Source organism: Paecilomyces variotii, assembly GCF_004022145.1.
Source record: "Paecilomyces variotii strain CBS 101075 chromosome Unknown C8Q69scaffold_18, whole genome shotgun sequence".
In the NCBI taxonomy this organism is placed as follows: Eukaryota; Fungi; Ascomycota; class Eurotiomycetes; order Eurotiales; family Thermoascaceae; genus Paecilomyces; species Paecilomyces variotii.
Genome location: NW_021167157.1, coordinates 125638 through 148459, shown reverse-complemented (window position 1 = coordinate 148459; position 22822 = coordinate 125638). Strand labels below are relative to the sequence as shown.

Here is a 22822-nt window from a genome sequence, read left to right as displayed (position 1 = left end):
CTCCCCCTTTCCCACATTGCAATGATCATTTTACGGGCCGTGCGAGACTTTGAGCGATACTCTCCACCTCAGTAGCCACCGCATCAATGAACGTTCTCACCTCACTCTCATCCATGATCCCACCCTCGACTCGGACACCGAATCCGATCGTGTCTTTGCGCGGATCTGGTCCGATATCGATGTAGAAGCCCTCGTCAGGCAAGAAGGTTGTGTCAAGCAGGTCGACTGACGTGCTGCCGGGAAGAGGATGCGAGGGCATAAAATCTGTTGGCACCCCGATAGGGAGAGGGCTGAAGAGCGACGAGGAGTCTGTGGGATCACTGGGCTGAGCCCAGAGGAGATTGACCCAGGCATTGAACAACGGGGCATCTTTACTGCCGTGGCCTGTCCAGCGGAGGATATCTCGTAGAGACGACTGCTCGTAGGGGACGCGCTCTGCGAGGGTGGATTGGATAGTGCGCGCTGCATTGATGCATATTTCTGCTTCCGCTTCCGCTCCTGCGTGTGAGTCAGATGGTGCATCGAGGGCATTCTTTACGGTGAAAGGTGTGACGTTCAAACAGGGTCCAGAGAGGCGCTCGATGTCTGTGAACGAGGCCGAGCGACCAGTCTGGTAGAGACCAAACGTCGGGTTCGCGGTTTGGGTGTGGCGCGCGAGGGTGCGGGCCACCGCGAGAAGCACGATGGTTTGGAGACCCATTCCTGCTGCACGGACAGTCTTGTCGAGGCTGGAGACATTGTGGATCGTGTCCCAGGCTCCGACGAAGAGTTGAGATGGTCGCTGCTGCTGCTGCTTATCTGACGGGTCTGTTTCACTGGAGAGAATTGTAGGCGTGCCGTCTGCGAGGGCTGAGATCCAGTATTTCTCCTGATCAAGACTCTGCAGAGAATCGATCGAGTATTCGACGAAGGATGGGAAGTCCGGGTTCGAAGTTGGCTCGAGGTTCTGATACAGCTCTGCGAGTTCGTTAACGAATTGAGGCATGGTCCATGCATCGTATGCGGCGTGGTTGACGAGGAGGAGGATTGCATCTTGATCAGACGCCCTCACGAGACGGAGTCGTACGGGTGGTGTTTTTAGCGAGGAGGGATGGAGCGCTTCTTCTCTTGCTTGAGTTTGCGCTGCTTCGACGACGGCCTTGGAAGAGGCATCGATCAATTCGAACGTTTCGTCTTCCCCGTTACCGTTGCGATGTGCTTCTTTCAAGACAACCTGGACAGCGTCAGCTGGCGAGAGAGCCGCGAAGCATGTGCGCAGGATAGGATGTCTCTGTCGGAGCTTGAACCATGCTTGCTTCAGTTTGTCCGCATCTAGTCTTTCACGACTGGAATACGTCCATGCCGGTTCAAAGAGCGTACGGCCGGATTTCAACCAGCTGACGAGATGGTACATCTGCCCGCTTAGACAGGGGAGTATAGTCTCGATGGCATCGGCAGGAATGCCGAGTTGTCGCGTCACTGTCTCCTGGACCTGCTCGTAGTTGGGAAGGAGCGGTTTCTTCGTCTTCTTGGCTGAGTCGTTGTTCCTCTCTTCCTGGGAGGATGGCGAAGAGGCTTCGTCTGAGACGCGCATGCTGATGCCACGAAGAGTGTTTCCTTGGAGAATATCAGCAACGCCTGCCTTGAGGCCCTTGGCGCGACAAGTGGCAGCGATGCGGATTGCAGCGATAGAGTCCAGTCCGATGCTGAAGATGCTGGTGGTGGGCGTGATGACTCCTGGGGGCACGCTTGCGATTTCAGCCAGGATTTGCCGGACGGTGTCCTCGTGTGCGGGGATGTTGGGATCCTGGTGAGTCGACTCGTCTGTGGACTTGTTGCCGTCGGTCAGTTGAAGTGGTAGCTGCTGGAGCTTCTCAGGAATGATCGTTGCGCAGCGATTTGGGTGTTCGATGATGTCTTTGAACGCGAGCTCGAAGTCCCTGAGAAGAGAGCGGAGCGTCTCCTGAGATATGTACTGTCCTTTGCAAGATGCTCGGATTATGACGCCGTCTCGAGTATGGTCGACTTCGACGTTCAGTTTGTGCTCAGCTTGTGCGCCGGTGTCTTCTGTCACGTATGGTTGCCAGATTTGCTGTTCGTCGAGAACTCCAGGCTCTAGGTCGGCAGTCTTCTGGAAGACGAACAGATTGTCGAAGATGGACGCAGTCTTTAGATCATCAGACTGGCGCAGGGAGCTTTGAATGGTGCGGAGAGAAGCGTGCTGGTATTGTTGGGCATCGGTGTTTAGTTGCTGCAGGCGAGTCACTATTGCCTTGTTGCTGAGGAATTTGGGATCTAATGTGACGCGCTCCGCAACAGTGTTGAATAATGGACCGATGGTCCTTTCGCCTCCAGTAACAGGAAGAGAACGTCCGGCGAGGACGTGTCCGAAAACGACGTCTCGCTTACCTGTCAAGCACGCTAGGACTTTGGCATATGCCAGGAGAGATACTGTCTGGACGGTAACTTCCAGGTTCTTGCAGGCTTCAATGATCATCGACAGATCAAGGTCGACGCGCCGTTCTGCGAGGTACATCTTTTCTGATGATTCGGTTTCGGGCAGCGGTGGGATTTCGAAGACATCATAGCCACGCAGTCTCTGGGTCCAGAACCTGGATGCTTCTTCTTGACCTTCCAAGATATGTCCGACCACCTCTGTGAACTGAGGTCTTGCTGGAGGTACTGATCCTTGGTAGATGCTTGCGAGATCCTCGAAGATGTACGGCAACGAGACACCGTCGTACAGCGCGTGGTGCATGGCTATAGCCAGGTATATCTTGTCCGCGGTCTTAAGCACAAATGCGCGCAGCGGTGGGGATTGGAAGGAAGCTTCATCTTGCAACCGGAAACGGCTCGTCACTTCAGCAGCGATATTGAGGTCTGAAGATAAGTTAATCTCCTCCCATAGAAGAGGGGGGGAGCTGTGGACTGCGCCGATCCATGAGAAGCCAAGCTCCTGCATAGAGTGGAATGATGTGCGCAGGATATCATTTGAAGAGACCACTTCAGCGTAGGCGTGTCGAAGCTTCTCAATATCTGTCGTATCGGAAAGCTGGACAATGTGCGGGTGGACATACACTTCACCGGAAGAAGCCAGTGTCTGAGTGATCATGCCTGCTTGTAGCGGTGCGCATTCAAAGACGGTCGAGATAGAATCTTCGGGTGCTAGAAGAGGTATCTTATCCCGGTATTCATCAAGGCTCTTGATACCATTCGTCTCCGTGACGCCATTGATGTTGATCTTGGATTCAGCACGCGTGTCTTCAATGTGAGCAGACAACGCTCCGACGCAAGAGAAACGCATGATATCAGCTGATGAAACCTGAATCCCGCATTCACGCAGCTTGCGCGCAAACTGAATAGCGGTAACTGAATCAATACCGAGACTGAGGAATGAAGCTGACTTGGAAACGGTCTCTAGGCCTAGACCACAGAAGCTGGCGACGAGCTCACGGATCTTCGTATCAATCTCCGACCATGACGCCTCGTCCCATCGGGATTCCTTAGTGATTGCGTCTGATCGTCTCGATACAGACAAGTTGAAGTTGTCCAAGGAAACGTCTGCACCATCGATTATGCTCGAGATAAGGACGTCCATTTTCTCCAGGAAGTCCTCTGCGCTGTGTGATGCGCCAAACGCGGAGGTGAAGCCACAGTGGGTGTACATGAGGTCGTTTGCATTGTCCGCTTCGACTTCAAGAGCAAAAGGATAGTCAGCAGCCATCTGGCTGTCTAGTTCTTTCCATAGACCATGATCCCGAGGCTTCGTGCTCCGAATGTACGAGAAGAGACAATCGAAAAGAGGCCTCTCAGAATCAACCCAGCGTTGTATGAGTCGCAAAGAGGTGTGTTGGTATTCCAGCGACTTCACAGCTGATTCCTGAACGGCCTTTATAACCTCTTTGACGGTTGTAAGACCGTCAGTGTTTAGTCGACCAGGCACCGTCGTAATACAAGGGAGGAGCACGGAATCAGCTCCGGGAACTGGGACAGCTCTTCCTGAAAGGACCGCTCCATACGTGACATCTCCTTTGCCCACAGTGTCCGCAAGGAGTAGCGCAAAGATTGCTTGTACCAGAGATTGTGCCGTTGTCCGCAGACTTGATGCGCGCGCTTCCAGTGCAGAGAGCTTGAACCCGAGAGTTCGATGCACGACTGTTGGCTGCTCCAATACATCGTCTTGGCTGGCTCTGAAAGTGGTAGGATCGCAGCCCTCAAGAAACTGTGTCCAATGGACTTTGGACCTTTCGATGTCTTGAGAATGGACATACTCCACGAAAGCGGCAGCAGAACCTCTCTTGGGGACATCGATTTCTTTGTACCGCGCTGCAACCTCATCCAGTAACATGGAAAGCGACTCTCCATCATAAAGAGAGTGGTGGATAGCGATGGACAGGAGTAGTCGTTGCTGGGGTCCTGTGGACTTTGCCAACCGGAAACGAAGTGGTGGGATTGAGGAAATACGGTTGATGATATCCTTTGCGAGTTCTTCTTGTTGATCTTGAGAGCTCAACCACGGCAGCTCTGTGTCATCAACTTCTTTTACGTCCCAAGGTAACTTGTATTCACTTTTGGCGAGGACCATTTGAACGATGCCTGACGGCGTCGGGACGAATGCAGTTCGAAGGATTTCGTTGTCTTTTGCAGCTTCTTCCCAGGCATTTTTCAATCTGTCCGAGTTTATGCTTCCGGACAACTCCAGCATGATGTGGTTGACGTATAGCTGCACACCCTCGCTGTTCATGGAACGTGCCACCAGTCCCTCTTGGAGGGGGAGACAGGGTCTAACAGCAAATATCGTTGCTGCATCGACGCCATCTGCAGGGTTCTCACGGACATAGATTTCTAATTCGCGGAATCTGTTTCGAGTCTCCTCGCTTGTGGCATCGGTCGCTGCACCTGAAGACCTAGGCAGTTGAGCAAGTTGTTCAACTATGGGGTTGCTCATCACGGATGCGACGGTTGCTTCATAGCCAATGTTCCTCAGCTTGACCGACAGACTGATAGCACTCAAACTGTCGAGGCCGATTTCAAAGATGTTCGTTGCATGACTGATAATCGAGGCATCCGTGGAGATGACACTTAGGATTGCCTTGACCACCTCTTCTTCGTTGCTGGTCAGGGGACGACTCGGTGCAGTATTAGAAGATAGTGACGGTCCGCCATTTGTCTGCAGGAGATTCGACAACGGAATTCCCGCCAATAGAGCCTGGAGTTGTTTCACATCCGCCTTACCAGACATTGGTGCCAGCGGGATAAAGTTCACGGGGATAACGAGTTCGGGCACCATATACGCAGGGAGCTTCTTTTGACATGCGGACCGAAGCTCTTGACCTGTTGTCCGGAACTCGGACTCCAAGAAGGAAACAGTGTGACCTTTTCCACGCGGCCTGTCCTCTGCTCGTGCGATGAACGAGCCTAATTGTACTCTGGAGAGGCTTGGATGTTGGACGAGCATAGTGACAACATCGAGCTTGACTTCGGACGAGGACCTGATGACTTCTGAGACTTCTCCGAGTTCCAGTCGCTGTCCTCTGATTTTGGTTTGATCATCGCCACGACCGAGATATTCGATGGAGTCATCGGCCATTAAGCGGACGATATCACCCGTCCTGTAGAGCCGAGTGCCGTGGAAGTCATCGATAAATCCCTTGGCATCAGGTCTGTTGAGATAGCCTCTTGCGACCAGATCTCCGGTGAAACAAAGCTCTCCTGTTTGGCCACGAAGAGCATAAATCTCAGTCCCGGGAATCAACACGTGAGCTACGCAAGACCCGAGGGGCTTTCCTATATTCCTCAAATTGGTCTCTGGCGTGACAAGTGCTGAGCTACAGCCGATAGTCACTTCTGTTGGTCCATAGGCGTTGACCAGGGCCACGCTGGTGGAGGCGCCCCATGTGTCGACCACTCTCTTTGAGATCTTCTCACCTCCCACACTCAGATACTTCAACTTCGGACACTGATCTGGGATGAGGTTGGCTTGATCGAGGAGCGACGGGACAAAGCTAGCATGGGTAATGTCCAACTTGGTGAGAGCCAAATGGAGATCGTCCATCAGCATCGATCGGGGACCCGTTACTGTCGCCAAGCCATGGCGCCAGGCGAGGTAGATCTCTGCAAGATGGACATCGAAAGCTCTGCTGGCAAGTGCCAGATATTTACCAGCGCCAGCGAGCTTGAGTGTTGCCGGAGCATGACGACAGATGAATTCTGATTGACTCTCCACGAATGAGGAGAGGTTACCTCTAGTCACCAGAACACCCTTGGGCTTGCCTGTCGAACCAGATGTGTAAAGGAGATAGGAGATATCGTCTGGCTCTGCCTGGGACTCAAAATTCTCCGGGGAATAACCTTCTAGAGTGTTTTGGAAGGCTGGATCGTCAATGCAAATCACCTTGCAGCTATCAGGGGCACCGGAGAATGTGTCGACAAGGCTAGACTCGGTGAAGACAAACGCACAGTTTCCATCTTCGATCAAGAATGCCTTGCGGTCATCAGGAAGTGCTTCGTCGATAGGGAGGTACGTATTGCCCGATTTGAAGATACCCGCGATGATCGGATAGGAAGCAAGAGTGCGCCCAGAGCAGAGTGCAACCATCCGTTTCTTCACGCCGGCTGCTGCAATATATGCAGCGACACGGTTAGCCGCAGCATTCAGCTCACCAAAGCTCATAGATTCCTTCTCGACCTTGGCTTCTGTGATTTCACTGGCGATCTCTACTGCGGTCCATTCCGGGTGCTCTCCGGCCCACTTCTCCAGCCAGAAGGTAGGACTCTTAGTCACTGAGTCTGCGACTTCTGGACTGATCTTGGGGTTACTTATTGACAGCATGTGGGTAGGCAAGTGGTTGACGATCTCCAGAACTTCCTCATCCGGATGAGATAGCATGACACTGACGAGAGCATCAACTTGACGGACGAATAACGACAAGTGCTCGGAGCTCATCACCGCATCCTCAGAAGATGCACTCAGAATGAGTTCACCGGCATCGTTTTGTGTGACATTGAGTGCCATCGGATGTTCCACATCTAGACCGATCTGATCCTCGAGCTCTGACCAGAGGGACGGTCCATCAGCCTTCGTGTCGCGACCATCGGAGACAGGGTGGAAGGTGAAGAGTCCAGGGTATAATGTCTGGCCTCTAGAGCGCATCAGGAGCTTCTGGACAGTCCGAGCATGGATATGACGATGCTTCCACGTTTCAGCCGACAGCCGCTGCTGCTCAGCTAAGAACTCCCGAACGGTGCCTCTGGGACGGAAGGGAACAGGCACAACTGATATTAAGGGCCCAATGACATCTTGGAGAGTCGAGTCTAAAACACGATCTGACAGCGTCTCGCCGAATACCGTTGCTGGAGCTCCCAAGTAATTCAATGAGACACAGCCCCAAGCTGCACGAATAATGGAGGCAATTGAAGAGACGCCGAATTGAACTGCAGCAGACTGTAACTTGGACGCAGAAACACCAAGAGTGATTTCCTCTGCGATGAATCTACGACGTCGAGAGGGATCGGCTGCATTTCTCTTTCCAGTCAAATCGGGCCAAGCCGGTCCCTCTGGGTCAGCGAACTCTTCCAGCTCCCTTGTCCAGAAGTGAAGATTCTCAGCATCCTTGTCTGAGTTTGGGAGGACAATCGCGAGCGCATCGAGCAGCTGGTGCCTTACGGGCGGTGTCAAATTAGGATTGTTGTATGCTGAGCGCACATCTTCCGCAATGTATTCAAGTGACGGGCCGTCGTGAATTGAGTGGTGGACTGTGAAGACCATAATCATCTCGCCATCTTTATCTAAGATTGTCACTGCCCAAGGCGGGTAGCGGAAATAGTTTGCTTGGTGCTTGGCCATGACACCGTTTATCCTCTTCTGCAAGACCTGCAGGGAATCGTCCGACGTGCATTGACAGACCTTCCAGTCTAGACTTGGCTGGCTGTATATCAGCTGCAAGACCGAGAAGCCTAATTCAGCAGCGTTGTCCACTTCAAGTTCAGCAATCGGGATGAATCCTCCGCGCAGCGCCTGGTTTTCTTGGGCGGAGTATAGCCACGCCTGCTTCAGTCGCCCTAAGTCGACGTCTTTATCAAGTGAGAAGAAGTGGTTGCTCCAATACATATTATACACTCCCATTGTCTCACTAAGCAAACCTTCCTGAATAGGAGATGCACGAACAACGGAGAAGTCCTCGCTGACTTTGGTCATGACAGAGTCGTGCCATCTCTGTTCGAATTCGTCAATGTTGAAACGGTTGGCTGACGACTGGTTCTTAGAGGACGCTGTAGCGAGAGAGATGAGATCCTGCACAGTGAAGCATTGGAGGACGTCTATCACGGAGATTCGATAACCCGACTGGTTCAGTCTGGATGCAAGCCTGATAGCGCGAATCGAATCGATGCCGAGAGACGCCAGTCTGTTCGATTTCTTGATACCCTTGGCAGAGATTCCAGCTAGTGAAGAAATAATATCGACTATGACATGTTCTTCGGAAGTTCCATTCTGTTGGACCTCGCCATTGACAGATGGGTCGACTTTGCTTTCCCATGCTTCAATATCGACTGAAGCATAAGATTTCTGAAGCGCAACACGGTCGATCTTTGCAGACTGCGTCTTGGGGATGTTCTTGACAACCACATAAACCGAAGGAAGCATGTGGTCTGGCAAAACAGATCGTGCCTGGTCGATAGCAGCACGAGCAATGCCAACTGCTTTGTCATTGGAAAGAACGAGCCCATCGCCAGCTTCGCCTGAGACGGCCTCAGGTGCAGATAGGAAAGCAACGACTACCTTTGTTGGTCGGTCTGGGCGGCTGAGGATCATAGTTTCGACTTGTTCGACGAGTGGATGGCAACCACCAAGCGAGAAGCTGATCTCGCTCAGTTCAACACGGATACCGCCCAGCTTGACCAGGTCGTCGACACGAGTCATATATTCCAGAGAGCCATCAGAAAGCATGCGAACGAGATCACCCGTGTAATAGAGTCTCTGACCGGTCTCTTCGTTCCAGATATACCTTTTTTTTGTCGTCTCTTCCTGATTGAGATATCCATCAGACAGCTGTGGACCCCCGAGCGCTAGTTCACCAACTGCGTTTTTCATGACGACTTTCTGATCTTTCATCACAAAGACAGAAACGGTTTCCAGCGGCCATCCGATGTTAGCACTCTTGAGGTTTCGGTGTTCGTTGCCGAACTCGCGGACTGTCGAGACGACAGTGACTTCGGCGGGACCATAGGTGTTGAAAGCTCGCATGTCGTAACCCCAATCATCAGCAACAGGCTGGGTGAGCTTCTCACCGATCATGGTGATGACTTTCAGAGTTTCACAGCTCTTTCGGGGAATGCCGGCAGAGAATGCAGGCGTCAAATGTGCATGTGTCGCCTGGGTAGTATTGGCAAGCTTTGCGAATGATCCAAGCATAATTTCTCGAGTGGCAGATATCAAAACACCTCCTACGCCCCAAGTGTAGAAGATATCTTGTATTGAGACGTCAAAGGTGTACTGTGAGAACTGCAAGCAACGCACGCCTCCCGGGACGTCCGCGGGAATATCTTTCTGAAGAGATCTCATACTCGAAACAGCCGCAGAATGCTTGATTGGAACTCCCTTTGGTGCGCCAGTGGTGCCGCTAGTCCAGATCAAATACGCCATGTCGTTAGGACCTGCCTTTGAGGCTGCATCATCGCCTGTGAACCCATTTGTGTAAGTTGGCGTACTGTTGGCGAAGGCACTGATATCTACGACGTCGACGCCGTCCGGGATGGCATCCTTTGGTTGTTCTCCGTCAGGGCTAGAGACTAGAAGTATTCTTGCGCCAGTGCGAGCAATGAGATCGTGCCGACGCTGCGCGGGAGAAAAGGTATCAATGGGACACCATGCACTTCCTGCCTTGAGAATTCCGAGAATGGCGACATACATTGCTGGGCTCTTGGTGATACAGATAGGGATGGGAGAGTTGGCAAATGAACCATAGCGGTCGACAAGGTAGTGCGCCAAAGCATCAGCTCTGCGGTTGAGTTCACTGTAAGTCCATGTGATGTTAAGAGGGCTGTCGTCGCGTTCAAGGTCTCCTTTGAAAATCAAAGCGACATCTTCGGGATGATCCTTCGCATGATCTTCAAATTGAGTATGCAGAAGAGTCTTGTTTAGCGGCTCCTCAAGGTACACCGGCTCTGGATTCCAGGACGACTTCAAGCTAGAGCTAGTGCTGGTAAGGCCATGTTCGAAGGTTTCGTCGGGAGAGTCAAGGATGAAAGCTATGATATCGCTCATCTGCTGAAGCATCAGCTGTGCAGCAGCCCTGTCGAGCTGTATATCATTGTAAGTGGCTCGCAGGGTCAGCGCGCCATTCGTGTCAGGCCACACCTCGACCATGACGGCGAAATCGTTCGCCATAGGTGGATGCTCTACGGACGTCCAGAGACTGCTCGCACGGGTCCCGGCACCGAAGTCTTGCCAGGCCAGAAGGGTATCATAAGGTAGCCGGCCGTCTGCAGTGATCAACGATCCCAATCGTGGCTGAAGATATGGCAACGTCTCCGCATTCAAGGAAGCCAGGTGGTTGGTAAGAGTCTTGTTTGTATGACTGCCGTTCCCTTGACCACTGCTCACCCGACCTGGTGCAAGCCTAAATGGCACCGTGGTGAAGGTGGGCCCAACGCATGCTTCGGATTCAGTGTCAAGCCTACCAGACACCACACTTCCGAAAACGATATCTTGTTCCTGAGACCCAGTGTAGGCGAGAAGGATCGAACCCCAAGCAGCCTGAAGTACAGAGAGCGGTGTGGAGCCTATGATCTTCGATTGCGTTCGCAGGCAGTCATAGCTCGTGCGAGCAGTGATCTCTACCGCGTCAGAGACACCCTTGGCAGATGATGGTCTATAAGGTGTGACGGAAGGAAATTGAACAGGAGAATAGTTTTCCAGGTGACTCTTCCAGAAGTTCAACGTCTCCTCCTGATCGGCCAGATAATGGTGCTTCACAATATGCTCTATAGAGGTCCGATGACTGCGAGAATTGCCCTGATATTCAGAAGTAACGTCTTCTAGGAGAAGTTGAAGAGAGCCACCATCGAAGATACCGTGGAACATGCTCAAAATAACAGCCGTCTGGTTGGTTCCTGCCACCAGAGAGATATTCCAGGGATGGCGTTCTAATGAGATGGACTCCTCACTTTCGCGAAGAGCAGTGTCCAGTGGTCCTGCACTGGAGTTCTCCTGCTTGGAGTCACCGTATGTCTTCCATTGAGATTTTGGTGCAGAAGAAGGTGCTATAATACACTGAGCGAACGGCGCCATCTCGTCATCCAACATGCAGAAAACGGTGCGGAAGGAATCATAGCTGGCTATAACAGTATTCCAGGCGGCTTTCAACCGTTCGATATCGACACCCGATTCAAGGCGAATGACTGAGTGGTAGATATATGATCGCTTCGAACGTGTTGCTTCTGATGAACTGCGAATAAAGCTGGCCAGCATACCGGATTGAGTTGCTGTAGTTGGTAGCACCTTTTCAATGGCCTGCGCATCTACATGTAGTCTCTCTGCACAAAGTTGGCGGTTTCGCTCGTCAAAAGCCAGCAGTTGCTCTTGAAGAGACACTACGCGGAACTCAGCTGACTGGGAACCATTGGGCAGCTGACTGGAGCTCTTCTGACGTTGTTGAAAGATCGTGGAGACCAGCCTTCCGGGGGTTCCTGCGCGAAGCACATCACTGACTGACAAGCCGTCAATGCCATTATCCCTCAGCCTCTGGAGGAACCGCATCGCTCCTAAACTGTCTATGCCGAGAGAATAAAGACTGACTGAAGATTGGATAGCGGTCAGGGGTTCATTTGCAGTGTCAGCGAGAGACTGGAAGACAAGCTGCTGCAATGCCAGATCATCGACTTGGGAGTCATCGGGCTCATCTTCATTATGCACTTCGTTTGTAGCTGGGGTCTCAGATCCAGCTGCGAACTTGACTCCGTCTTTCAGGGCTTGCTGTAACCTCGCCAAGAGAGTCTTTCTATCCACCTTTCCAGAGCTTGAACGAGGTAGGGCGTCGTAGAAAGCATAAGACGACGGGCACATGTACGAGGCCAGATGCCTATGGGTACTTTCGTGAGCGTCCTTGAGAATTTGGTCTTTGACAGCCTCAGTCTCCTCACTTGGGACAATACAAGCGACAATTTGCTCGCTTCCTTGCTGCGCTGGATCTCTCTGCAAGAGCACAGCTACAACTTCCTTAACATTGTTGACAGTCGCGAGAACAGACTCTATCTCTCCCAACTCTAGTCTTCGACCACTGATCTTGACTTGATCGGAGCTAATACGGCCGAGGAACTCGAATAACTGACGACCCTTCTCATCCCAGACGATACGGGCCATATCTCCAGTTCGGTAGACCGGGCCAAATTCTGAACTATGCACGAATGACTTGGCCGTCTCCTTCGGACGGTTCAAGTACCCCTTGCTGACCTGAGGGCCTGCAATAGCTAGTTCACCGGCCATACCCGCAGGGACAGCCTTTGGCACTCGAGAATAGGGATCTAATACGAGCATTGTACAAGTGGACAAGGCTTCACCGATGATCGATCCACGCACTGAACGTTCAACTGGAGCTAGGAAGGTACAGTTAATAGCACCTTCTGTTGGACCATACGCGTTAACGAGCATTCGCGAGGGTCGCTTTTCATCTGTTACATCAGAAGGAAGCCCCTTGGAAGCGAAATTCTCAATAACAGTGCGATTGAGTTTCTCTCCCATAGTCCAAAGGTATTCGAGCGTCTGAAGGCGTGAGGGCCGCAGCAGCGCTGCCAAACTTGGCGTGGCCATCATCACTGTGGCCCTAGCTTCATTTACGGTAGTTTCGAGGTCGGTCAAAGTGAGATGTCGATATGCTGAACAGAGAGCAGCACCCGAACTGAGAGTCACAAATATCTCCATCAGGGATGGGTCGAATGTCGGAGAGGCAAATTGAAACCAGCGGAATCTCCCATTTGGGTCTCGAGGGAGAGGAATAGAGGTCGCATGAGCGTTGATAGAACAGGTTGCTGAGAGATGGCTAACTTGCACTCCCTTAGGTTTACCGGTCGAACCACTCGTGAAAAGGAGGTAGGCAACGCTGTCTTCTCCAAATTCAGAGGATCGGGGGAGATCGGTAGGACTTCTTGCTTGCAGCTCCGTCAGAGACATTTGGCTCAGCTCTTTCCATCTTGTGATCTCTGCCACATCAATCCAAGCTGGCCTTGATCCGTTGTTGCAATGTCCCAAATTTTCATACCATGGGCCCGAGGAAGGCTCAGGAGTCCTGCCTAAGATCACAGGGGAGCCAATGTCTCCCAATATCTCCCGCACTCGCTGATCCGGTGCATCTTGCGGAATTGGCGAGAAAGCATAGCCAGCTTTCAGGATGCCGAGATATGAAATATACAGTTCAGGTGAAGTCGACATGTATACAGGAATAATGCGGTGCCAGTTCGCCACTGAGTCATGGCGTGACAGTAACCCGCGGAGATGAACTGCCAAGTTCGTCGCGGCAGCGTTTAGGGCGGCATATGTGAGAACGCTATGTTCCGCTGGGGATGTAGATGATGGAAGTGATTGTATGAAATCTAGAGCCACGGCTCCAGGATCCCTGCGAGCCCAGCGCTCGAAGGCCCCATGAAGCAGAGAAGAGTCCGGAATGGGCTCATCACGTTCGTGTTCCAATGGTGGGGGTTTCATGAGAGGAGGGTAGTTGATAATCGAGAGCTCCGGAGAAGCGCTTTCATCTTCAGAAGCTAGCAGCTGGAGGTGACTGGATGCCCTCACTAGGCAAGAGCTGACCGTCTTCAATATCTGGTTGAGTGAGCCTTCGGGAATCAATCGTCCGGAGCATGAGATAGAAATTTGCAACTCGTTCTTTGTCTCCTCCGGCTGAACTGCCAAAACGAATGTCTACACCTTGTTAGCTCAAGTGGGCTCAATGCATCTTATGCAACTTGACTAACATCTTTAGAACCAGTGTCCGCTTGCTGCTCGCCATTCTCAGGTCGAACGCCAGACGCTAAGAGCAAAGCAAATTGGATCTCATCTTCATTATAGGAGGCAAATTCGAGCTCCTGGAGCTTTTCCGGGAGCTGAGAGTCTGAAGAACCAGCTTCTTCAGAATCTGGTCTTGAAAAAGACGCGCAGATTACCCCGCACCTGGCACCGGTTTGCCAGGGACTGTCGGTACTTGTGATCGAGAAGGCAAGGTCATCGAGACCAGTAAACTCGGATATAAAGGACGCATAGCCTTTTACGACGTCGTCCGCAATGCTGGAAATGTCTGCGGTATATGACAGACGCGTGGAGCTGCTCACCCGGGAAGAGTGACGGGAAAGAGGGGTCTCGAGAGCATACTGGTCGATAGTATCCAGAGCAGGTACCTTCGTCGTAGGCAGAATGTTGGCATCTCCGGCAACATTTCCATCGTGACCGTTCTGCAGAGGTACTGAGGGTTGATCGTGCTGTTGGGCGGGAGCTTGCTGCCCCTCACGGGACAAGGTATTACCTCCCATTGGAAAAGGATTGGATTTCGATATGCGTCCTAGGACCTCTATGGAAAAAGAATGGATTGCGAGGTTAGTTAAACATAACCCTGCGACTGAGAGCCCTCGTGTCCGAGAAAGTGTACAGCACTTGTGTCTATGCGTACGACATTCTTCTTTTGATCTGATAATAATCTTCCTAAGCTTGGCACACCTTTATCGGAGCTTGATGGTGCTAAAGCAAGGTCCACTGCTTTAGCATCGGTGCCGAGTCCCCTTGTCAAAATCGCCGCCGCCATGTACCATACTACTGTACTTTGAGCCGGTGCGGAAAAAAGAAATGTATGTTGGTCAGGCACCAGGTCGGCGAGTGTGTATGATTTCACCATCATTCCCTGTCCAGACCCTTGCCCAAGTGACGAGTGGCCCCCCATCGTCCCCGTGGCATCGGTGCGAGATTGTCTTTAGCGCGGTCCCGTAGAACGCTCGAATCGGCGGACGATCGCACATGGAATAATGGAACCCATCCTCTCCAAGTTTGATGGAGGACAAGCCAATGGGACCAGCTGCTTGGCATAAGGAAGTATCGGCGGTTGAAACCGATCATGCTAAGGATTGTGTGTGGGATGTAAGTTAGACTAATGGAAACTTTCGTCCGGCAGTTTACGGACGGAGAGCAGACTCGGAGCTGTAACCAATTAACAATATTACATGGCGTACTTAGTAGTGAGCCTGTATTACCATCGTTATGTATTTCGGCAGCGTGGTTAAGTATGTATGTATGTACGTACTGTACTACTGTACCAGTCCTTCTGGTGGGCTTTTGTTTTTTTCCTGCGGTGGAATGGAAGAGCAACGCGGATTTCACGCTGCTTTAATGAGATCGACAGCACTAAAATCAGCCACTGTGCCCAATCTGATTAGATGTCCGATCTGATTAGATTATTCGCTTTCGGCCCTGGTAAACTAAGACGTAAAGTCCCACTGTAGCGTCGTGGTATTTTATCTCTCCACTTATCGTATCGACTCTGCCACAGGGTCTTCATGAGAAAAAAAAAAAAAAAAATAAAAAAATAATTCTCTCGGAGGTTATCATTCGATAGTAATTACATTGCATCAAATTGCTGCTCAGTAATAATACAGTTACAGTAGTGGACCACCATTATTATGGTAGAAGAAAAAAAGAAAAATTAACAGCGCGGTAACTTCGTTTTCCGGGAATCTCTCCAAGGTTTCTTTTTCTTTTCTCGTACAGCCCAACCAGGTCCACACTACCGAATGCCAGAAACCTGTCAAGACCAATGCCGGGAAAGATGGGGGCCACGCAGAGACTAACTATGTAGATACTCTACTCGAGTACGACTCTACTCCACGTTGTACGCTCCTGGAACCAGCTGACGCAAGTAGTGAGAAGCGGACTTGGCATTTTTAGTACAGTAGTTGATGGATAACCATGCCGAAAGCCAGTAGATAACTATGGAGAGCTGAATCATGCGATGTTTTGGTAAGATCCTTTCATCTCGATGTATTATTATTATTATTATTATTATTATTACTTCTGCTCCCCCGTTTTTTCCACGCATGAGTCATAATACATACTGTAGGAACAAGGGACCATGCCAGACATGCGGGAACTAAAAAGAAAGAAACATTAGTTATGGACGAAAACTCGAAGAAAAAAAAAGTTGACATGTCCCAAACGCCAATGGCGGCTCAGGCCGATGTAGGCCATGTCTTTGATCCACTCAGCTCCGTAAACGGCCGATCATTATTATTATTATTATTACCTGTACGGAGTAGATACGTGCAGAATTCTTCCCTTGACTTTGGTACGATGCCGTACAATTTGCGCCTAGAATCGTGAATAGACTGGTGTGTTCTGCGCGACACTGGGACCAGGGCTTCCCACTGTCTCGGATAACGTATCCCTGATCAAGTAGCAAATACCGAAGATCGATTGATTAGATCGGGCATACTTAGGCTTTATCTATTCTGATCATAACTTATCATATGAAGGATCTGCCGAGCTTGCTCCATTATTGTCGGTTCTTTGTCCGAGGAGCATTAAACTTCTGTCGATAGTTAATTAGTCCTTAAAGTTCGCTCTTCTGGAGAGATATTCTCGAACGTCGCAGGACAGATTATACCCCTTCTGAATAAGAGAAAAAATAAGAGAAGAAAAAAAAAATGTCGACAATACGAAATACCAGTCTTCAACGACTGCAACAGACGCTTCTTCATGTGCAAGAGAGCGCGACCTCCAAGACCCAACAGCTCTCCATCGTGCATGGGCCGCGACAGCCGGAATTGCTGGATATCACACTCGGAGAGCTCCTCACGCTGCAGAGTCTACAGCATCAGAATTCTGAATGTCTCGTTGTACCATGGACAGGAACGAGATGGACATATGGCGATCTCGAAAAGGAGAGTTATCGTCTCGCGCAGGGACTGTTGGCGGTGGGGATCCAGAAGGGCGATCGCGTCGGTATCATGGCCGGCAATTGCGAGCAATATGTTTCGGTTTTCTTTGCGGCCGCGAAAGTTGGAGCGATATTGGTGGTTTTGAATAATACGTATACGCCTTCAGAGGTGTATTATGCCTTGGATCATGCGGGTGAGTGAGATTTAATCAATTAACTGGGTTTTTTTTTTTTCGCGAGGAAATTGTTCTAATGAGGGGGCATTTTAGATATCAAGTTCCTGTTTATGAGCCCCACCATTGGACGCCATTCTCTGGTTGAAGTGTTGGAGAAATTGGGCCCTCGTCCTCAGAAGAATGGGACGTCAAAGTCCCTTGAGGAAATTGTTATTGTTCGGGGAAAATATAAGGATTTCGGAACCTATGCCGATGTCATCGAGAGGGGATCTGGGTTGACGCCAGAAGCGCTCTTGAATCGAGAAGAGCAATTGAGTCCGCATGACGTCTGCAATTTGCAATTCACCAGTGGTTCAACTGGGAATCCGAAAGCAGCTATGTTGACGCATCAGTATGCTGCCCCCCCTTCACTTTTACTGAATATTCAGATCGTTAAGAAAGAAAACAAGCTACTAACTAATGTGTGTCTAGTAACCTGGTCAATAACTCACGGTTCATCGGTGATCGAATGAACTTTACAGCTTTCGATATTCTATGCTGTCCACCGCCACTGTTTCATTGCTTTGGTCTCGTTCTGGGACTTTTGGCTGTCGTGACGCATGGCGCAAAGATCGTGTATCCGGGTGAGACATTCGACCCAAAGGCCGTCCTTCACGCGATTTCGGACGAAAGATGCACGGCTCTTCATGGCGTCCCGACGATGTTCGAAGCTATTCTGGCCCTGCCACGACCGGAGAAGTTTGATAGCACGAGTCTGAGGACAGGTATCATCGCCGGAGCACCGGTGCCTAGGCCACTGATGAAGCGGTTGCTTGAGGAGTTAAACATGACTGAGTTTACGAGTAGTTACGGTATGTCTCTGGCCAAGTACCTGCGTGAAAAAAAAAATGCTAATAGCATCCTACAAAGGCCTGACGGAAGCATCGCCGACGTGTTTCAACGCATTCACCACAGACACTATCCACACGCGTCTTACAACAGTTGGCAAGGTTATGCCGCACGCCAGTGCCAAGATCATCGATGCCGCTGGCAACACCGTGCCAATTGGGCAGCGGGGAGAGCTCTGCATGGCTGGCTACCAGATCACCAAGGGATATTGGAACAACCCAGCAAAAACCGCAGAGACCATGATAACTGATTCTGACGGTATTACATGGTTAAAGACTGGTGACGAAGCATCCTTTAATGAACAGGGATACTGTACGATTACGGGCCGGTTTAAGGACATCATCATCCGAGGTAGGTTGCATCTCTACATGAGCAATATGCATCCGTGAAATAAAGCTAATGCCTGAACCAGGTGGGGAGAACATCTACCCCCTTGAAATCGAGGAGCGTCTCACAGCACACCCGGCAATTACTCTGTCGTCCGTGATCGGGATCCCTGATCCCAAATATGGTGAGGTTGTCGGCGCCTTCATCCAGATCGAACCAGAATATCAGAACAAGCGGCCATCGGATGAGGACCTCCGAGATTGGACCCGGGAGAAGCTAGGTCGGCATAAAGCGCCTCGGTATTTCTTCGTTTTCGGCGAAGAGGGCGTTCCAGCCACGGTCCCTGTCACAGGGAGCGGGAAGGTGAGGAAAGTGGATCTCAGAAAAATGGCGGCGGAAGTGTTGGAGAGGAGGAAGACGAATACGGGATCTGTTCAGGCGTAGAATGCTCTAGAAGTGATGTTTTTGTATTTTTGTTCATACTTGATGCTGACTTTGGAAATATCTACAACGTTGTATATAGTCACTTAGGTAATTAGCGGGTTTAAAAGTTAGATAGCCAAGTATTCATTTCTTCCCCCTTGATACGATCAGGATCATACAGTCAGTAAATCTCAACGATCAGTATAAGCCGTGGTCATGTAGTGTCACGTATGCGCATGGCATCTTGATTCCGAGATATCTCAGCGTCCGGCTTGGCAAATGGTGGCGGAAATTTATCAGATCATCATGTTCCCATCAGATTAGATTATCAATCTAGGGTCCGAGTCGCCGAGATTATCAGATGGTCCCCCTTTTCTGTCGTTGTTTTCTTTTTGTCTCAGCCTTGGCTTTTTCTAGTCAGATGTCACCATGTTTCTCTTACTTGAACTAAAATTCCTCTCCTCTCCAATAGGCATCCTGAACGGGAGCAGTCACTCAATCGAACACGTAAAGAAAAGCTCGGTGGTCCCGCCACCGTGAAGGTGTATACCGGGCCTAGAAGACGATAGATTGTTTCGAGTTTCTTTCCTTTTTGCACTTTTTGTCTCGGTTTCATCAACTTCCGGGGTCTTGGATCCGGCTATTGCCATCATCATTCCCCGGGCTCGTTGCCGTCCGTGGGTCGGTTTATTGGGCCCTAGATCGTTATTATTATCTAGTTCGGAGGTGATTTTTTTTCTTCTTTATGTCCGTAATCTCCAGTCCAGGGAAATAATAATAATATGGAGGAAAAATATTACACTTTCGTTTTCCATTTTCGTCCTACCATCACCCGGGGTAGCATTAACTTATTATCACTCTATATTTTACTTACTCCGGTAACTAGTGATTATTCAGGTACTTAGTACTGTACTTTAGTCTCGCCGACATGGCGCCGATCCGTCTCCAGAGGTACCGCCAGGAGTCTACATATTTCCATTGAAATTAATATTAATTATCACAGCGTACGTAGTAGTACGGCATGTATTTTCGGAAGTTCCTGACGCGCTTAGGCTTTCTCCTTTCGCGTTCTTTGTCTAGGCTGACGACGTGGCTTTGATTCAAGCGGGGTCTACTGTACTAATGGGAAAAGAAGCCAAGGATCTAAGAGTATCATGTACTTACTCCGTACTACATAGTAGTGTATAGGTACGTAGTGAATTACTTGGCATTTGCAGGAGAATGAAGCGATGCCGTATTATTCTTACGCGGAGAGCACGGACCTAGGCGGGTATAGTATGTACTATATGTCATGTAGTAGTATAGAGTGGTCCGTATATTAAGCCAAGTCTCTTCCCAAGCTAAACCAGCATGGGCTGCTGCTGCTGGGGAGCATCCCCAGCCCAAGGAACTTGGGACTATCTACTCCGTATTCAGTGAACCGAGCTCGTACCCCGCTCATCGTACATACTAATGTCTGTATGTACTGTACTAAGTATGCAGGGATCTAAGTTTGTGGTCCCCCACATGGTGATAACGATTCGATATCAATTATTATGTGCGCCAAGAGAAGGAGGAAAATTTTTGACAGAAAAAAAAAAAAGTGAGACATGGAAACAGCGGCTAACTACTACATAGCCAAGCAGCCACAATACAATTACGGGTAGAAAAGAAAAAAGCTAGTCTAATAATTGAAAAGAGGTCGTTTCACTAGAGTACAAAACAATTTAAGTAACCGCCCACGCTAAGAAAGTATGTATGACAGCATTTCAAAGCTTCAATGCGCGATCCGGGTTTCCCTTGATGGTCCCAGCGCCGTTGAAGCCGAAAGGCGCAATTTGAAAGAACTTCTCGCGACTGCATCGGACGAATGCAGATCGCTTATGTGGGAGATCGACGAGCTTCTCGATGTTGAACCCGTGCGCGTGATCGTATGCGAGGACGGTGGTATTTGTGGCTTTGGGCTCTCCGACAACAAAGCTCGTTCGCGGCTCGTCGAGGAAGATGTAGTGCATCAGGCTGCACCACCAGGCCATCACACGGTGCGGTCCTCGGAAGCGGGCGTCTCCCACGAGGGAATGTCGGCCGCGGTCGTAGTCGCCTGCGTCGTAGTATGCGCCTAGGTGATCCTCCTTGAGGTGGTTATCAGCTTACCGGACTCGAAAGTATGGATAGAAATATGAGCAAGAGAGTCAACGGCCTACCTTGGCCCAGTAGATTTCAAAGTATGCGAAAAATGTGTCATCAAATTTGGCCAGGACGGTCAATTGATGCGGATCCTCGTGAGCTTTGCGCAGATACTCTCTGTGTTGGTCCAGAGTGCCGGTCTCGTTCCATCCTTTCGACACTCGGGGGTCATTCTGCCACTTGTGGAACAGTTGGAGGTGCTCATCGTTCTCGTAATCGAGAGCTACCATGGAAAAGTACTCCTTCAGATGAGGAATATACCGGCTGTATATCGTCGACCCCGGAGTTGGCTTTACAGGTCTGACAGGGTGATGAGCGTGCACGCGCACATCGGGAAACTTGGTCGTCAGAGTGTATTCGAGAGGGTGAAGTGGGAACGCAGTGAGTGGACGACGGTAGGAAGAATAGATACTTGGGTCAGAAACCCACGGCGCACGAGGACCAAATGGCCAGCCAGCGCCTTGCCAGAAGGTCCGGCGCAGGATCACCAATTGCCCAACATGATCGCTGGATTGCGGAATAGGCTGGTTTGGCGGCGCAGAGGGATCAGGATGCTGGATCGCTAAGCCGACTGCTTCCAATTCCTTCGAGAGAAGCTCTCTGCCAACGCCCGACAAGACCAGGCGGAAGATCTCAGGGTCTGGTCGCAACGAGAAAATCGCATAGACGACATTCCAAATCTGTCCCACGGAAGGTGTATCTTCCCCATCCCATGTCAAGTAGCATGCTGGGCTTCGCTTCGCGCGCGCCCATGGAGAGTTGTTGCCTTCGGGCGGTGTTTGCGATGGATCGGGCGTCAACAGCTCGCTGAAAACGAGAGACGGGTGATGAAGAGGTTCAGGAGGAGCAATTGCACCGTCATCAAAGCTGCTCAGCGCCAATCGAAATATCTTCCATGTCTGGTCTGTCGAGGCAACTTGGATCTCGTAGGCAGTCTTGAACGGCTCCGGAAGTCGAACGAGAGGAAGCTCCTGCTGGTGATATCCCACCGGAGGAGACGATGCGGAAGCCATGGCAGCTTGAATCATATGTAACAATTGGAAATGAGAGGAAATAGCATTCAACTACTGAACGTCTCGGATGACGGGAGCTTCAAACGTTGGACGAGTTCACCGTTGCACAACTCATCGCCAGCTGGAAGAACTTTGTCCGGTCCGCATTGCGATTATGAACTGGATCATTCCCGCGGCCTTTGATGGATAAAGATGGATTCTAACCTCGGTTTTCCGAAAGTCTGGGCACAACGGCGATCCAGAAAAATCGAGTCCACTCAAGTGACAGGGTATGTATGGTACACTCCTAGAACGAGACGACGGCAGAGCCCGACCACTGACGAAGCTAGACTTGCGAGTCTCGAAGCTGATAATGCCCACATTTGCGGGACATCACCATCATCACGTCACTTGGCGCCAGCTCACACTTTCGCGAGCATCCGGAGAACAGGCGATGGGAGTTTCTCTCGCCCGAATCAGGTACAGTAACTATTTCTGTTGTATCGGAGGCCCACTGCTGCTAATGAACTTACTCAGCAGTACCGACAGGTTCGGAGTCTGGGTGCATCAGCATCGGTAAAAGATTATCAGATAATAATTACTTAACTCCGTCGTGAAGCTCAGAAAGAATCACCGGTGCGAGACATTGTATGGTACATACGTCCGGTGCATGCCAACAAGAGACCTCATGACGTTTCGTGCAGTGGGCCAGATAATACCATACCTCGAAGCGGAGACACTAAATGACACTAAAGAGGCGAACAGAGTTATCTGATGAGATGGATAACTTTCTAGAGCCGCTCTACCGTGTCTAACGCCCTGTTAGCGGCCGAGTCTGAAGAATCTTCTCCGATGTGGAGGGCGCGATGCCACCCTTTGGTAAACTAATAACTCCACATCTTTTGATGCCGCTCTAACAGAGGTCACGCTGAAGATCTGTTGCCGGTCTCTGGACAGCTCCCTC

The 22822-nt window shown here is 50.6% G+C and overlaps 3 protein-coding genes across 3 annotated transcripts; 1 reads left to right on the top strand and 2 right to left on the bottom strand.

Annotated features, from left to right (window-relative positions):
* Positions 1-25: 25 nt before the first annotated feature.
* On the bottom strand, positions 26-14496 carry C8Q69DRAFT_409171 (nonribosomal siderophore peptide synthase SidC; the record flags this gene model as incomplete). The annotated part of the gene is made up of 2 exons (XM_028628237.1): positions 26-13891; positions 13945-14496. The coding sequence occupies 2 exons, from the start codon at positions 14494-14496 to the stop codon at positions 26-28; spliced, it is 14418 nt and encodes a 4805-aa protein (XP_028481278.1).
* A 1709-nt stretch (positions 14497-16205) lies between these two features.
* Positions 16206-18888, top strand: C8Q69DRAFT_481901 (hypothetical protein). The gene is made up of 5 exons (XM_028631628.1): positions 16206-17080; positions 17156-17453; positions 17534-17913; positions 17972-18301; positions 18363-18888. The coding sequence occupies exons 1-5, from the start codon at positions 16654-16656 to the stop codon at positions 18719-18721; spliced, it is 1794 nt and encodes a 597-aa protein (XP_028481277.1). The 5' UTR covers positions 16206-16653; the 3' UTR covers positions 18722-18888.
* Positions 18889-20382: 1494 nt separating this feature from the next.
* On the bottom strand, positions 20383-22022 carry C8Q69DRAFT_123368 (acyl-CoA N-acyltransferase). The gene is made up of 2 exons (XM_028625238.1): positions 20884-22022; positions 20383-20811 (listed from the first exon to the last, which is right to left on the bottom strand). Exons 1-2 carry the CDS (start codon positions 21892-21894, stop codon positions 20449-20451), a joined length of 1374 nt encoding a protein of 457 aa, XP_028481276.1. The 5' UTR covers positions 21895-22022; the 3' UTR covers positions 20383-20448.
* Positions 22023-22822: the final 800 nt, after the last annotated feature.

Bases quoted from the DNA above. Each gene is read 5' to 3' on its own strand.
- C8Q69DRAFT_123368 (XM_028625238.1), bottom strand. From the start codon at position 21,894: ATGATTCAAGCTGCCATGGCTTCCGCATCGTCTCCTCCGGTGGGATAT. The intron at 20,812-20,883 runs GTAGGCCGTTGA...AACCACCTCAAG, and splicing joins TTGAAATCTACTGGGCCAAG to GAGGATCACCTAGGCGCATA.
- C8Q69DRAFT_481901 (XM_028631628.1), top strand. From the start codon at position 16,654: ATGTCGACAATACGAAATACCAGTCTTCAACGACTGCAACAGACGCTT. The intron at 17,081-17,155 runs GTGAGTGAGATT...GGGGCATTTTAG, and splicing joins TTATGCCTTGGATCATGCGG to ATATCAAGTTCCTGTTTATG. The intron at 18,302-18,362 runs GTAGGTTGCATC...TGCCTGAACCAG, and splicing joins TAAGGACATCATCATCCGAG to GTGGGGAGAACATCTACCCC.